This window comes from Numida meleagris, chromosome 4 (genome assembly GCF_002078875.1).
Source record: "Numida meleagris isolate 19003 breed g44 Domestic line chromosome 4, NumMel1.0, whole genome shotgun sequence".
In the NCBI taxonomy this organism is placed as follows: Eukaryota; Metazoa; Chordata; class Aves; order Galliformes; family Numididae; genus Numida; species Numida meleagris.
In genome coordinates, this window is record NC_034412.1 from 62,428,419 (window position 1) to 62,442,084 (window position 13,666).

Genomic DNA, 13,666 nt, shown 5'->3' on the forward strand with positions numbered 1-13,666 from the left:
TTTAGGAGATTCCCAACATTACTGCCCTCCTTGGCAGAGCTCTACCCAGTGGGATAACCTGTTAGCCCTGCTGGAGCTCTTCCTTCTCACTTGCCTCCTGGACTCCAGGACTTCCATGCCTCCTAACACTCAGCACAGTTTCTCTGACAGGCTATGGTGTGCCTGTTCTTCTGTCTGTCTCCTATATGACAAGTTTCTTTCTCAGACAGACCTGCAGTTAAATGGAAATGCTCAAAATGAAAGCATATCCCTCCCTCCATTCTATTTACTTCTTGAATCTAAGATTCCCTTCCTGTTTTTCATTTTTTAGTTTCAAGGAGTTGCATACCAATACTTGGTTTCTCTGTTCTACTTCTACAGGTATTTCAAAGTTCTAGATGCCAGATCTCTGCACACTGAAGAAAACCCTAGACTTTTGTTTCATTACCCAAAGTTTTTATTACTGAATCCAAGACATTCTGGTTAATGATGTTTCATGGATGTATTGCAAAGGAAAATGACCTCTCTCCTGCTTGTATTAGTATGTAAATGGGATGCAGAAGTTTTATTGGGCCTTGAAGGGGAACAAATCTTTATTACAATAAATCTTCCTTGAGCTTATGATCATACTGTATCAACACATTCCAGAACTGAAGTAAAAATAGTGACTATAGTAAATAAATGTGGCAGGGAAAAGAAATGCACTTTCTTCTAGTTTTTCTGAAAGCCTGTCTGCGTACTTATGCTGTGTCTGCATGTTTAGGTTTTGTGCATCATACAAAAAATAGAAATTATTTTGTGATGACATATAACATTCACTTTCAAATAATGATTTCATCAGAGTATTTGTAGTGAGGACAGACTACTCAGATTTGATTATCCTCCCAAACACATAGTGAAAAATGTTTACTGCTACAATATAAAGTTATTATGGGAAATTAACAGTAAGCAAGTAGAGTGTATTTCATATCCCATTCTCTCTACTACATTCACTTATTTACTTGCTAATTTGAGAAAATGAGTAGCTCTCAATGATTCTTTGGCTAATAATGCAAATTGGCGAGTCTTTATATGACTCCAAATTTGTATCATTAAATTTTGCCCAAGCCCTAATGAAGAGCACAGTCTGAAAGAACCAAAGAGATTATTAAAAGAGATTATTATTGAGAAAACCACAAAAACAGTTTAGCTGTATTTTAGGGCAGGCTTTTAAGGAATCAGTTTCTTTGTGCACAGTACCAAATGATTGGGAGTACACATCTTCCAAATTGGGCTCAGTAGCCACTCTGTTTGAATGACTGGCCAACACAGACCAAGATGTAGCCCCATACATATATATGCATATATATATATATACATATTATCTTTATGCATGTTAATGAGGGAAATAGAGAAAACAGAGATATATTTTCCCTCAGTTTGCCTCATTTAAGATGACATATGAGAGTTGTGATTTAACAGCTAACAAACTCAAATAAATTATTTTATTTTAAAAGCATCCAAGAACTGTTTAAGACTATATTAAAAGAAGACTGAAATTACTAGGAAAGACAAGACAATTAACATCTAACACAATTGTTTACATCGAGCAAATGCTCACTCCTAGTTACTCTTCAAGATGTAATAACCAAGCAGGGAGCCCACACGGCCCTTCCTAGGCCAGTCGTCTCACCTACCTCTCCATCTTACTCTATTGGTTTTTGGGTTGAGATCTTGATTATCTTTTATCCTCCAATTTTGCTTCACATCAAGGAAATGTATAGTTATTAATCAAGGTCACAAGTGAAAACCAAAGTAGTTAGACATTTCGTTGTAACCATTACTACAATTCTCTAATGGTACTTCTCAAGTGACATTTAAGGATGCTGTGAGCAAAATATTGCCCAAGTAGAAGCCTGGTTTTCTCTGGGTTACTCCTGTTTCCTTCATAGGACTTGGCAATTTATCTAACTTGAGAGAAGCTTCTGTGAGTTTCATTCTAGTTTTCTTCCTGTGCCTCCTTCTTTTTCCACTTTTAGAACATAAGCCATTCCGAAAAGAGAGAGATACTGGCACAAAGGTTAGGATAAGAATGAGACAAGATGAGACAAGCTTAGATTAGTCATGAGACAGCACACCCAGATAATAAATTCTTCTTATTAACGGCCATAGCATTTGAACAGTAAGATCATGATCACTGCTCAAACCTTTAAAATACAGTAACTGTTAGTGGACTTTTCTACTCTTCTGAATATTGCTTGACTTAAACAAAAATGGCAAGATCCTGATTTAAATCTTTATTCAGTGACATACGATTAATCTCCCTTGTTTCCTCATTCTTCCACAGACATTAAATCAAACCTGTGACATCTACATCCCATCTTAGCAGTTAGAAGAAGGTAACTCTACCTTCACTAGCTATTTCTCTCGGTCTCTGATAACATCCACAGGAGAGGAAATAAACACTCCAAGCAAAGGCTATTCTCCCCTCTCAATTAGGACATTATGCACCAAAGGAAAAAGAGGCAAGGCACACAAACTGGAACACAGAACCACAAGGAAACACTCTTTTTTTTTTTTTTTTTTACTGTGTTGGCGCTGAAACATTTGTTTGCAGAGGCTGCTCAGAGGCTGTGGAGTCTGCTCCTGGAGATCTTCAGCAGCCATCTGGACATGGGCCTAAGCACCCTGTTCTGGGTGGCCCTGCTGGGACAGAGGTTGGACCAGAGGGACCCAGAGGTCCCTTCCAACCCCATCCATTCTGTGATTCAGTGAAAAGAACTTGTCATGATTTTACTCTAACTACTCAAGCAATTAATTAAACTTAATCAATGAAATACATGAGTTACAAGTAAATGCAACACTGCAAACTGAATTCAGAACATACATCTTGAATGATACCAGGAAATTGGTCGCAGCAAGCTTAATGAAAGAACTGACAATACCAGAATTGTGAGAAATTTGTTCTGCTTTATGGTCAGAGTATTATTTTCAGCCAGTCTAAAAATAAACTCTTCATAAGAGAATATAATCTAAGCAGGAGATATTCTGTGCCCAATAGGGTGAATTAAGGATAGATCAAGGTATCTACTTAAATTTTTAAAGTCTCTTTCTTTTTGTTACCTTCCATTAGAATCTCTGCATGTGGCAACTTTACAACTTATTTTCTTTCATCTTTCTTTTCCATTAAAATAAATTTTCCATAAAGCAGTCATACAAACCATATTTTCAAGAAAAAAATCTCAAATATTTGAACTAGTGCATCTATATATTCAAGAAAATATGCAATTGTCAAATTTTGCCAAATATATAAATATATTTTGTCAAATATATCCAAAAGGGAAATACATACAATTTAATCTCATGTTCCTAGATTTAAGGAACTTAAGTCTTAAATTCCTTAAAGTCTTATTTTGCCATACAGTGAAGAGAAAGAGAGTAACTCCAGAGAAAGATTCAAAACCGTTGAATCAAAAGCCCATCTCCAAGAAGCATGAAATTGAGATTCTAAGGGCGGATGGCAGGAAAAAGAAGCACATTTCAATTCAAGATTTATTCCTTGTTCTGAGAGAAGACCAGGCTCAAAACAGAAAAACTGAAGAGGAACGCATGCTCTGTTCATCTCTTGTCTTCCTGCACTGACTGCACTGCTGTGACCCTAACAGTGCTTCACAACCATAGAATCAGAATCATTAAGGTTGGAAAAGACCTCTAACATCATCTCATCCAACCATCCACCTACCACCAATACTGCCCACTAAACCATGCCCCTGAGTGCCACACCTTCACAGTTCTTGAACACCTCCAGGGAGGGTAACTCTTCCTCTTACTTGGGCAGCCTGTGGCAGTGCCTGACCAGTCTTTTGGAGAAGGAATTTTTCCTAATGAAGTCCTCCTCTTGGCTTTTACAGAGGGCATTTTTATTTTGAAACTCCAGCTGGGGTGCAAGTTCAGGCAGCACTATATATCTGCCACCTTGCAGCTCCTAGAACACCCCTCCTGGGAAGTGTGCTGTACTGTAAGCCACTTTCTAGCTCATGTGACAAATGTAAAAAGCACAAGCATTATTTTTTAGGAGCTTCAAATATCACAATTTTCTCCTCAGGAGCAGCAAAGTAACAACCAACTGAAACACAAGACAGGCAGAAATCAAGATGTTCTCTGCTTTGAAAGTGTCATTTTTACCAAGAAGAAGCCTGTAATAGGAACCGAGCTGATGGAGAATAATGGGCAGAGAATAGATTAGTCATGCACCAGGAAACATAACATTGATACCAGGCATGGTTTAGGGCCCAACAGTTTAGTGGAGGCGAAGTTTTGCATTTGAATTGTGAGCAGTCTGCCAAATCAGCATTTGGGGTTTGCTTTCCACTCACAAACTCTACATTCAGATACATTATCCTTGAGAGAAAGCCAGTCAATCCTGCATTTCTAGATCAGCGCACTGCTTCTGCTGTGAGGACCATCGTGAACGGGTCATACTCATAGGGTTATTTTTCCCTTAATTACATGAATTGTTAGGGAAATGGAAGAGTCCTACATAAATGCTCTGATACCAATTATCATTATCTTACGTTTACTCTGTTATCTTGTAATTCCCTGCAAATCTTTAAGCATCACTGCTGTCTTGCATTCACAGACATGCTTCTCAACTCTACTTCCCTGGTTGTTGGAAATCACACCTCAAGATCAGGAATAAGTGTTGTTCGCCATTCACTGATCATCACTGTAAGTGACAGGCAGTGGAAACTTGAAAGATGAATAACTCTGTTATTTCACTGTTCTTAAATTATTGCTTAATGTATTACATCTCTCAAACTCCTTATAGTCCTCCTGAAGGTAGTTCCTAATTTTTTCCAGTGAAGAGAAAATGGACCTGATCCTTTATTTCATTAGTAATGCTGAACTGCAACTAAAATACTCCCCTTGATATACGCTAGCTAAGAATCTGTCTCTCTGAATATACTGACATAAAAGCAGAATGCCTAGTTGGTAGAATTAAAATCTTTTGTCATAACAGACTACCAAATACTCTGCAAAATACAGTTCGTTCTGAAGGTAAGATTATCTCTGCAAAACACAGGAAGAGCAATCCCTGGTAAAGAAAATCCTGGGACATCCTGAGAGAGACAAGCAGATCGCTTCTCTGACAATCATCTAAATCCTCCCTTCACTGGTAACACTGAATATGGACATTCAACAAGCTCTCTTATCGCTCATTTCTGGGAAACCATATTAAGGGTGGAAATTCTGTACTGCTCTACAGATTGCTTTAATCTGATGAATAGTCTGGATGAGAATATTCCAACGGTCATGATAGCTACTCCTCCTTTATTTTGAAACAGGAAGTGGCAAACCTAATGGGGACAAATTTAAACAAAAATATTTCTCAGCTAATGTGTTTGCAATGAGCTTAGAGAAGGATATAGAGGAAAGGAAACCAGAGGGCTTTTAAATAACAAGATCAGCCTGGGGGAGGACTGATTTATCTAATCCTTGCTTTCTGTATCTGGGTCACTTTAAATAATCTGATGATTAAAAGGTAGGCTCCTCCTTTTGCAAGGGCCCCTAAGTGAAGCTGTGGTCAATGCACAACTTAGGATCTCACAGAGAACACATTTCCTTCTAAGCTCAGGTAGAAGTTTTAAAATTGAAGAGTTATGTTTCTTAGACGACTCCAGGATATGACAGTTTCCTTAGAGTTGCTAAACAGGAGTGAATTTTATTTACTTGTTTTATCTTTTACATTTCAGCTCTTCATATCTCAATCATTTTACATCTGTTGAATCACCTCATATTATGAGGTACAACTCTTTACATCAGGCTAATCTTTTTGACTTTATTTAGAACAGAGGAAGATCAGGACAGATCCATTTGATATGGTTTGTGTGGTCAGAGTATCTCAGCATTATTGCCACAGAGGACAGTCTACAGGGAGACTCAGTTACTAAGATTTTTGCAATAAGAATGTCATCAAATTTAGAAGATTAATATTCCAGTTATCTGACATCTGTGATGCCTATACATGAGTCAGATGATACAATCCAACTTTAAGAGAAACTAATAATGGAATAGGAATTCATCAAAGGGAAGGGTTGGGTTGACTAAATCTGGTGATATTACTTCAAACTGGGCAGAAGACGAAAAATTGGCACAAGAATTCCATACATTGCAAAAACAGACATTTACTGAGAGGAAGATTTTGGAGTATTGCTGTTCTAATGCACAGGCAAAACTGAAAATAAGTAAATAAATGATCCATCTGTGGGCCAGACAAAAGCATATGTGTGTGTCTAATAGAGAGTGATGAGTGGCCACAGCCACTTACCTTGTTCTGCACAATGCAACATTTCAACAGCCCTTGAGGGCTTCGTCTGAATTTTCTGTTGAAATTTAGAGGTATCTAGCAGATCACCCACACAGGTGAATATTGCTAAAGATCCTATCATGCCAATGGATGAGCTTGTTCTACTCTGCAAGAAAATTTATTCACAGCTCAAAGGACAGGACTAAACCAACACATATTTGATAAATCCGCATTAAATCTGTTACCCGCTTTACATTATATTTTCTACCACCCAATCACTAGACAAGATTTTGTATAGTCAATGACTGTAGCTTAGTCAGATCTATACATGATCAAAAATCATAAACAAATCAAAAAATAAATTGCAGAAATTAATTTTTGATATGATGAAGCATATCTACATCTGCTCATTGAACCATGAGCAGTCAACCAAATGGATGTCTTACGGATATTCACTACATGAATGTGGGTTTTTTTTTCAAGAATTATTTGTAGCAAAAGGTGATTAATCAAGCCAAATAATTGCTGGTGTGCTGAAAAGGACCAGTAAATTCCAGATTCCTGTGGTCATTTCTGGATTTGCCCTCATTTCAGCATTTCCTTCAAACATACACACGGAAGATGTCAGCTCTCAAATGATATGCTTGCAGGTGAAAGTGGAGTCATTCAATTAGTAATCACTGCGCAATTAGGTTTTGTATCAAAATAGAAATTACTTTTCTAAAAATAGATGTGGTGACGTATTAACTCAAAAGGAACAGACTTGTAAAAAATAGGAAGAGGAAGAAAATAATGGCTCTGAAGGCCAACATAAAACAAGGGCAAGGCAAAGTAATCTAATAAAAAACAAAATCCATAAAATCAAAGTCCTGAATGTTTAACAGTCTCAGCACAGATGGGGTTTGTAATCTCAGTGGTTGCAATGTTTTTAAATAGCCTTTTCTGAGATAATTCTGTTATACTGCTGTCACTAGGAACAGGAAAATTAGTGTGGTATTTGAAATGTCAGCTTTGGTAAAGACCAGTGTTTTTATGCAATTTAACTGGAAAAAGGAAAAGAAAACAGTGAGTTGAAAAAATCCGTGGTTAGAATACTCTCTTATCCATCAGTTTATGATCAGTGTAGAAATTTTGTCACCATGGCAAATTTTCATCACTGGAAATGAGAATGACCTTGACAGATACCAGGTTCTTTAAAGAGGAAGTTATGGAGCAACCTGAGTAACTTCACTGGCATTAAATCGCTACCACCAAATAGCATTCAGCAGGGGCCTAAAAAAAATAATAAAGTGTGAATAACAGGGATACCATGGAGAGGATTTAATACACTCTCAATACCAACAACTGTTCTTAAAAGATTTAAGAGTGATAATATAACATCTATTTTTTAAAATGGAAGTGGGAGAAAATGTAAGAAGGAGCAACTGAGCCTTTCAGCCTATTTCTCAGGTTTTTATTCAATACCTTTCTGTTTTTATTCACTTAAGAAATTCTTAATTAAGCCCTTTCCTATTAAGATTTTTGTTTTCCTTAATCTTTTAACCCATGACATATTTCCTGACCAAAATATAGATCTATAAATATATAAAGAATTTGAGTATGCCTGAAGAAAATTGAATTCTTGAAATTTGAATGCTTGAATTCTCTTTTCCTTTTTCTATATAACTTCCTATTTTTCTTTTTCAACCAGCTGTAGTTACATATGCTTGAATCATTTTTGATATTTTAACATTTTTTATGTTTTTATTAGCTTTGAATTCTGCTTTTCTTGTTTTTATTTTAAAATTTACTCTCTATGATGCACATGATTCTTGAACATGACTATGAAATCAGGCAACCTTCTTATCTTCACAGAGCCTGGAGACACAGAGAAATGACTTTTTAATTTAATCTTCCATGAGAAGTTTCTGGCAAATCAGCATTAGAAGCAAATTCTTATAAGTCTGCTCAGAGCTCCGATCAAAACCATACATCCTATCCACCCGTAACACAAGCAACATCTGTTCATTTGTATTCAAATTACTAGCTACATGGCAATACGTATGTGAAAACACACATGTAAATAGTATTCAAAATGCTGAATGCTGTCAACAGATATTACCCAATTGCATCCAACACCTACCAAGTTGACAGATCTAGGCCATGCAACTCTCTCCACGCACAATCATTTTCTGTCATGCTACGGACAGTGCCATTGTCAGGAAACTGTATGAAGGAATGGTTCATACCAGGGACACCCTCCCCTGGAGATTCTTGGCCGAAGCAATAGCTGCTCTTACTGGGAGCAGGGATTGGAACACCAAGCCAGGAAGGCTCAATGAAGAAATTGTTGGCATAGAGACCTTGGGAATGGCAGCAGCAGCTCTGTCAGGATTGCTGTGGCTGACTGGGAGGCACAGAAAGAGCTCTCAGCCTGCCCAGACTGGAGCTCCTCAAGCAACTGTAATCTATCCTTCTGCAAAATGGCAGCAGGTCACGAAGATACAACCAAAAGGTCTGCAAGCTGGATCTGCATTAAGGACTCACTCTCCAATTCAAGTGAATGAGACCTTTTAAATGAAGACAATATGGCATAAATCCAGAACAAGATATATCACAGTAGAATTTGTTCTGCCTGGAAGCAACTAGTGAGCAGCAGTGGGGAACAATCCATCAGGTGACATCATTCTTGTACAGGCCCACTATTGCTATTTACATCATCTTCCAGCAGCTACAAGGTGAACTGCTTAGACAACAGGTGCCAGCAGCATTCATTATATTTACCCGGAATCGAGAACTCACAGCAAGACAGCAAGTCATTGCAGAATATGAACCAGGAGTTTCACCAGAACTCTCTCATTACTCCTCTGCATATACTTCCCCAAGCAGAGAAAAATAACGAACCACTAGAGATGGTAATGGTCTACCAGGCCTCTACAAATTTACAGGCAAAGAACCCACAGTAAATAAAACTGAATTATTTGCCTTAAATGCTATGACTCTTTATTTAAAATATGTTATCATTTTATAAACACTAACAAAGTCCTTCACTTCGTCTTTATTGATTAATGACAACTCTACATTTGTCTTTTAGGATTTCCCTTCAGATTGCATTCTCTTATACATAAAAATGTCTCCCCTTGCAAATGTTTTGTGGAGTATCTTGGTAACAACACATCCTTCCCACATTATTCTGAAAAGTAACTCCTGTCATGTAGATGCAGGTTTCAGTAGGCAGGAAACAAGAGCTTATGCCAGGTTGACCACTGTCATTTTCTAAATGTGTCATTATCTGCTGAATGAATCCCACTTGAGTGGTAATTCAAGTAGCAAATGCCTGCTAACCAGTCTGCATCCATTCTGTAGAACATTCAGTGCTAATAATAAATGTCTTTAAAAACTAGAATAGCATACAAAATACCTGTGAAAACAATTTCCAATTCTAGCAGGATTTCATTTTTTCATATTTTGAAAAAAACATATTTCTTTTTCGAGTGTAAAGAAAAACCCCCATGAAGACTTTTTGAGGAATTATTCTTCACAACAGTTACCATTTTTACCATGAGTTCTCTTACTTTACTCAAAATCCTAACATTAAATACATCAGTTTATCTTCTTATACAATGAGAAGGCTGAAAAATATACGCAAGACTCATTCAATTAGTTCATTATGAAAGGATTTTGCCACATTTTTCAGCAATGGAATTACAGCATTCGTTTTCTTTAATGGAAGTAGAGGATGGGGAGCAATTGATCATTGCTTGTCCTGAGGGAACTCTTTAACAAAGGCTTTTGAGCAAAAAGTGGAATAAACTTTTAAAAATGCAGAGAGAGAGTGTCTTGGACTGAAGTGTAATGAAGGTATTGACATACTCGTACTGGCCTCTATTTACTTTACATGATAGTATCACACAGGAAATAAAGAAGAAAAAAAAGCAGGTTCCTAGGTCTGGGCTAGCAAGACTTAAGATGGACTCCAACATATCAAGTCCTTTCAGAAACCTGTCCGTATTTTCATTCTTACTGGTAAGAGAATGCTCGACAGAATAGGATTGAGAAAAGCATTGTATATGGGTCTAGCTTTGTTTCTTGAATTTCTCTTCAACCAAGGTAGTGTCTAACTACATTGTTCAATAAGATTACTTGTTACTCTTGTTCTGCTCATGAATCCCAGAAAGATTATGCTAAGGGTCACTATCTAGCCTATACACAGTAAGTTCTAAGAAAATTCCATCTAAAATTAATCTACCTCTGAATTGTGACTTGTTTTTCTCCTTACAGCATAACTGCAAAAATGTTATTTACAGTCATTGAGTGACGCACTCAAACTTGACTGGAACACTGTTAGTGCAATTATTTATTTCTGAGAATATCACAAGCAGACTAGATGCTTTAGAAAGATATTGCTGGAATAAAGATGGCAGTTTCTGTATCAAGCATAGTCCTTATCTACACCATCTGTTCATTTCTCTACAGGTACAGATAGTTATCATAGGAGAATTTACAAACAATCAAACAATTTATTTGGTAAATTCTTCCTAACTGTAAATAGAGAAAACAACATGCAACTTAAAGATGCATTAAGATAATTTGACCGACTGCTCTATGGTGATAGATATGATGTCTGTTTGGAAGGACAGAGGAATTGGGAACAGTTAGCTAGGAAAAGAAACAGTCATCTAGCTACTTTGCAGTATGCTGTTCCCTGCAAATCAAGTACATGCTGTTTACAGCTCTGAAATCACAACAAGGAGACAGCTGCCACTACAGCCTTGCCCAGACTGAGGAGAGAAGAACTGACCATTGGTCAGTCTCTGCAGCATCTCCTTCTTGTCTGGTACATCTTGGAAGAGCACACAAGCTTCATCTCAGTGCAAAAAAGTAGGGCTCTTTTGTAGTCAGCTTGCCAGCCAGGACAAGGTGAATTACCTGAATTCAAACGTACATTCTAAATATTTGTTTTAAATGCTGGCTAATCATAGAAAGAATGACTTCAGAAGGCTGAATGAGTTATCTGTAAATGTTTAGCCAACAAATAACCATGAAAAGCAGTTCTATAAATCAAGACTTTGAGAAATTATGATCACCACTACTGCATACCAAATTTAAGAAAAACATATCTTGGAATATTTTTACACTTTGAAGAATTTCTGAAACAGTTTATTAAAGGACACTAGGAATTGTTAAAATATTTCATTCAACAAAAATGTGAGTTTACATATCATGCAACGAGTACATAACTTCAGTTTGTTATTATTTACTTTCATTTTACTTTCGTAACAGTGAATTGCATGTAAGGCTCAACTTCACTGATGCCTCAGGTGTGGCAACAATGGAAAGATTTGGAATCTCTGTCAGGCATCTCAGATCTACTTTACTAAAGACATTTCACCAAATAACTTTTAGAAGAGAGAAGGGAAAATAGTATAATACCTGAGACTGTGCATTAATATTGGCTCCTTCCTTAACCAAAACTTTGACAACTTCAGTTTGTCCTGCTAAGGATGCAATGTGTAGGGCTGTATTCCCTTTCTGTTAAAAAGAGAGGAAAAATGAAAGACATTACCCTTCTTTAGGAAACATTTCAACCAGCAGTTCTTTCACAATATTTACCATGCAGGCCTTCAATTTTTGAGTACAATTTTGCCTCACAGTTCCATGATGTTCCATAAACATCACAGGGGATAGAATTGTTAGCTGCAGACATGAAGATTTCTGGAGTGGTTGTGCAACACCAACATTCCAACGTAAATATTGAGTGAAATTATATAGTTTGATTTGAATTTGGAACAAACTTCTAGGTAAAGTTTGGTATGGGCTAACAGTTTGCATTCAGCTCCAGAAATAATGCCCAGGAGGAAGCTGCTGAAACCAAGGAGTCCTAAAATTCAAGCTATGAAGCACATGTGAAATGAGATTTTCCTGTGCAATGCCCAAAAGGAAGATCTGACTGTCAACCTTGATGGAGACCCCATGCATCAGAAATCATTATGCAAAGAGTGTTCTGGGGTCACCGTGGTGGTAAGTGAATGCAAAACCAGTCTACTTGGACAACAGGAATCAAACATTTCATCATTCAAGCCAAGAAATCTGGCCCATCACAAAGAATTTACCACTCATAGACAAATAGCTTACAGACTGAATGCTTTGGACATACCCACATGCCTGCCTGTGGAAGGCAAAAAAAGTTTTCACACAATTTTTTCTACACTGTGTCCTTGAGCAAAAAGGCTCTGGATATGATATAGTCATTTATCAGTTTTCACAAATTTGAAAGAATACACCATCTTAAGCTATATTCACTCTCCATAATGGGCAATTGTGATTGGAAATAATGAAAAAATTGGCATCACTAAAACTTGTACAATGTTTCCCCTGCAAACAGATTGTATAAACAGTGTTGTTTCCCTCTGCATTTACTACTGATGAGCCTCAGCCAAGAACACAGACCCACACGATACAAAGCAACACCACAAATATAAGTGAAGTACTTATTGTTTTCATACTTCAATACTTTTTTTCTAAACCTCTCCCATGTAGTTGACTTGTTCTTTTTGAGAGTAAACATAAAGACATGTAAATTACCTTAGTGGCAGAATCCACAGCCGACCCTCTTTCCAATAATTCTTGTACCAGTCCCACATGGCCTTCTTTAGCTGCCAGGTGCAGAGCATTGAGTCCATTCTGTAAGCACAAGGGCCATATTAATTACAAATATCAGTTCTGAAGATACACATTCCCACCTTACCCTGGTATAAAAAGATTAGTTGCTGGACTACTATTACATCTCTGAGCTGACTGCCTACATAAGTCAGATATTTTGGACTTGGTTAGTTAAGCCAAGGCATTCTGTGACAAAGCTTCTCCAATAACATTTTTCTCATAGCAACAAAGACATCAAAACAAACCATGTTTTCATCCAGAAAATACCCTGAGTATCTCCGTCGAGGCCATTATTTCAAAATTTGAATGTATAACATTCTTCTACATACTGTAGCTTTATCTATCTCCACTGAGGTATTACCATCACAGAGAAACCACAAGACTTGGCCAAATTTACATAGAATGTGCCCTGAATTAGGATAACTCCAGGCTGATACATTTGTCCTGAACCCTACACTCTCCCCCTTTCCTCTAAGATATCTGGTATCAATTAGAAGACTACTAGCACGAGTATACCAAAGCAGCTGCTGATGGTGGTTTCCAGATTATACTGATCCTTAAAGTAGTCCATCTGCTGTGTTGTTGGTTTTTTTTTTTCACTAAACTTTGCAGGTTTGTAACCTTGAACTCTAAATAACAACAGCAAAAAAAACCCTAACAATGAAATTAAAGCTAAATCCTTTTCATGTTAAATAGGATACTTTATCTAGTATTGATTCTGTCCATGCAAACTATATCTTCCTCCTCTTCCTAGTATCT

General features: G+C 37.1%; 1 protein-coding gene across 7 annotated transcripts in view; it reads right to left on the reverse strand.

The window, feature by feature from the left end:
• ANK2 (ankyrin 2) overlaps positions 1-13,666 on the reverse strand; it is a 347,429-nt gene that overhangs the window by 119,596 nt on the left and 214,167 nt on the right. For all 7 annotated transcript variants that reach the window (XM_021394060.1, XM_021394064.1, XM_021394059.1 and 4 more), the window contains 2 exons: positions 12,830-12,928; positions 11,678-11,776 (listed from right to left, as the gene is read on the reverse strand). In XM_021394060.1, the coding sequence (XP_021249735.1) occupies positions 11,678-11,776; positions 12,830-12,928 (198 nt within the window). The remainder of the gene's footprint in view (positions 1-11,677; positions 11,777-12,829; positions 12,929-13,666) is intronic.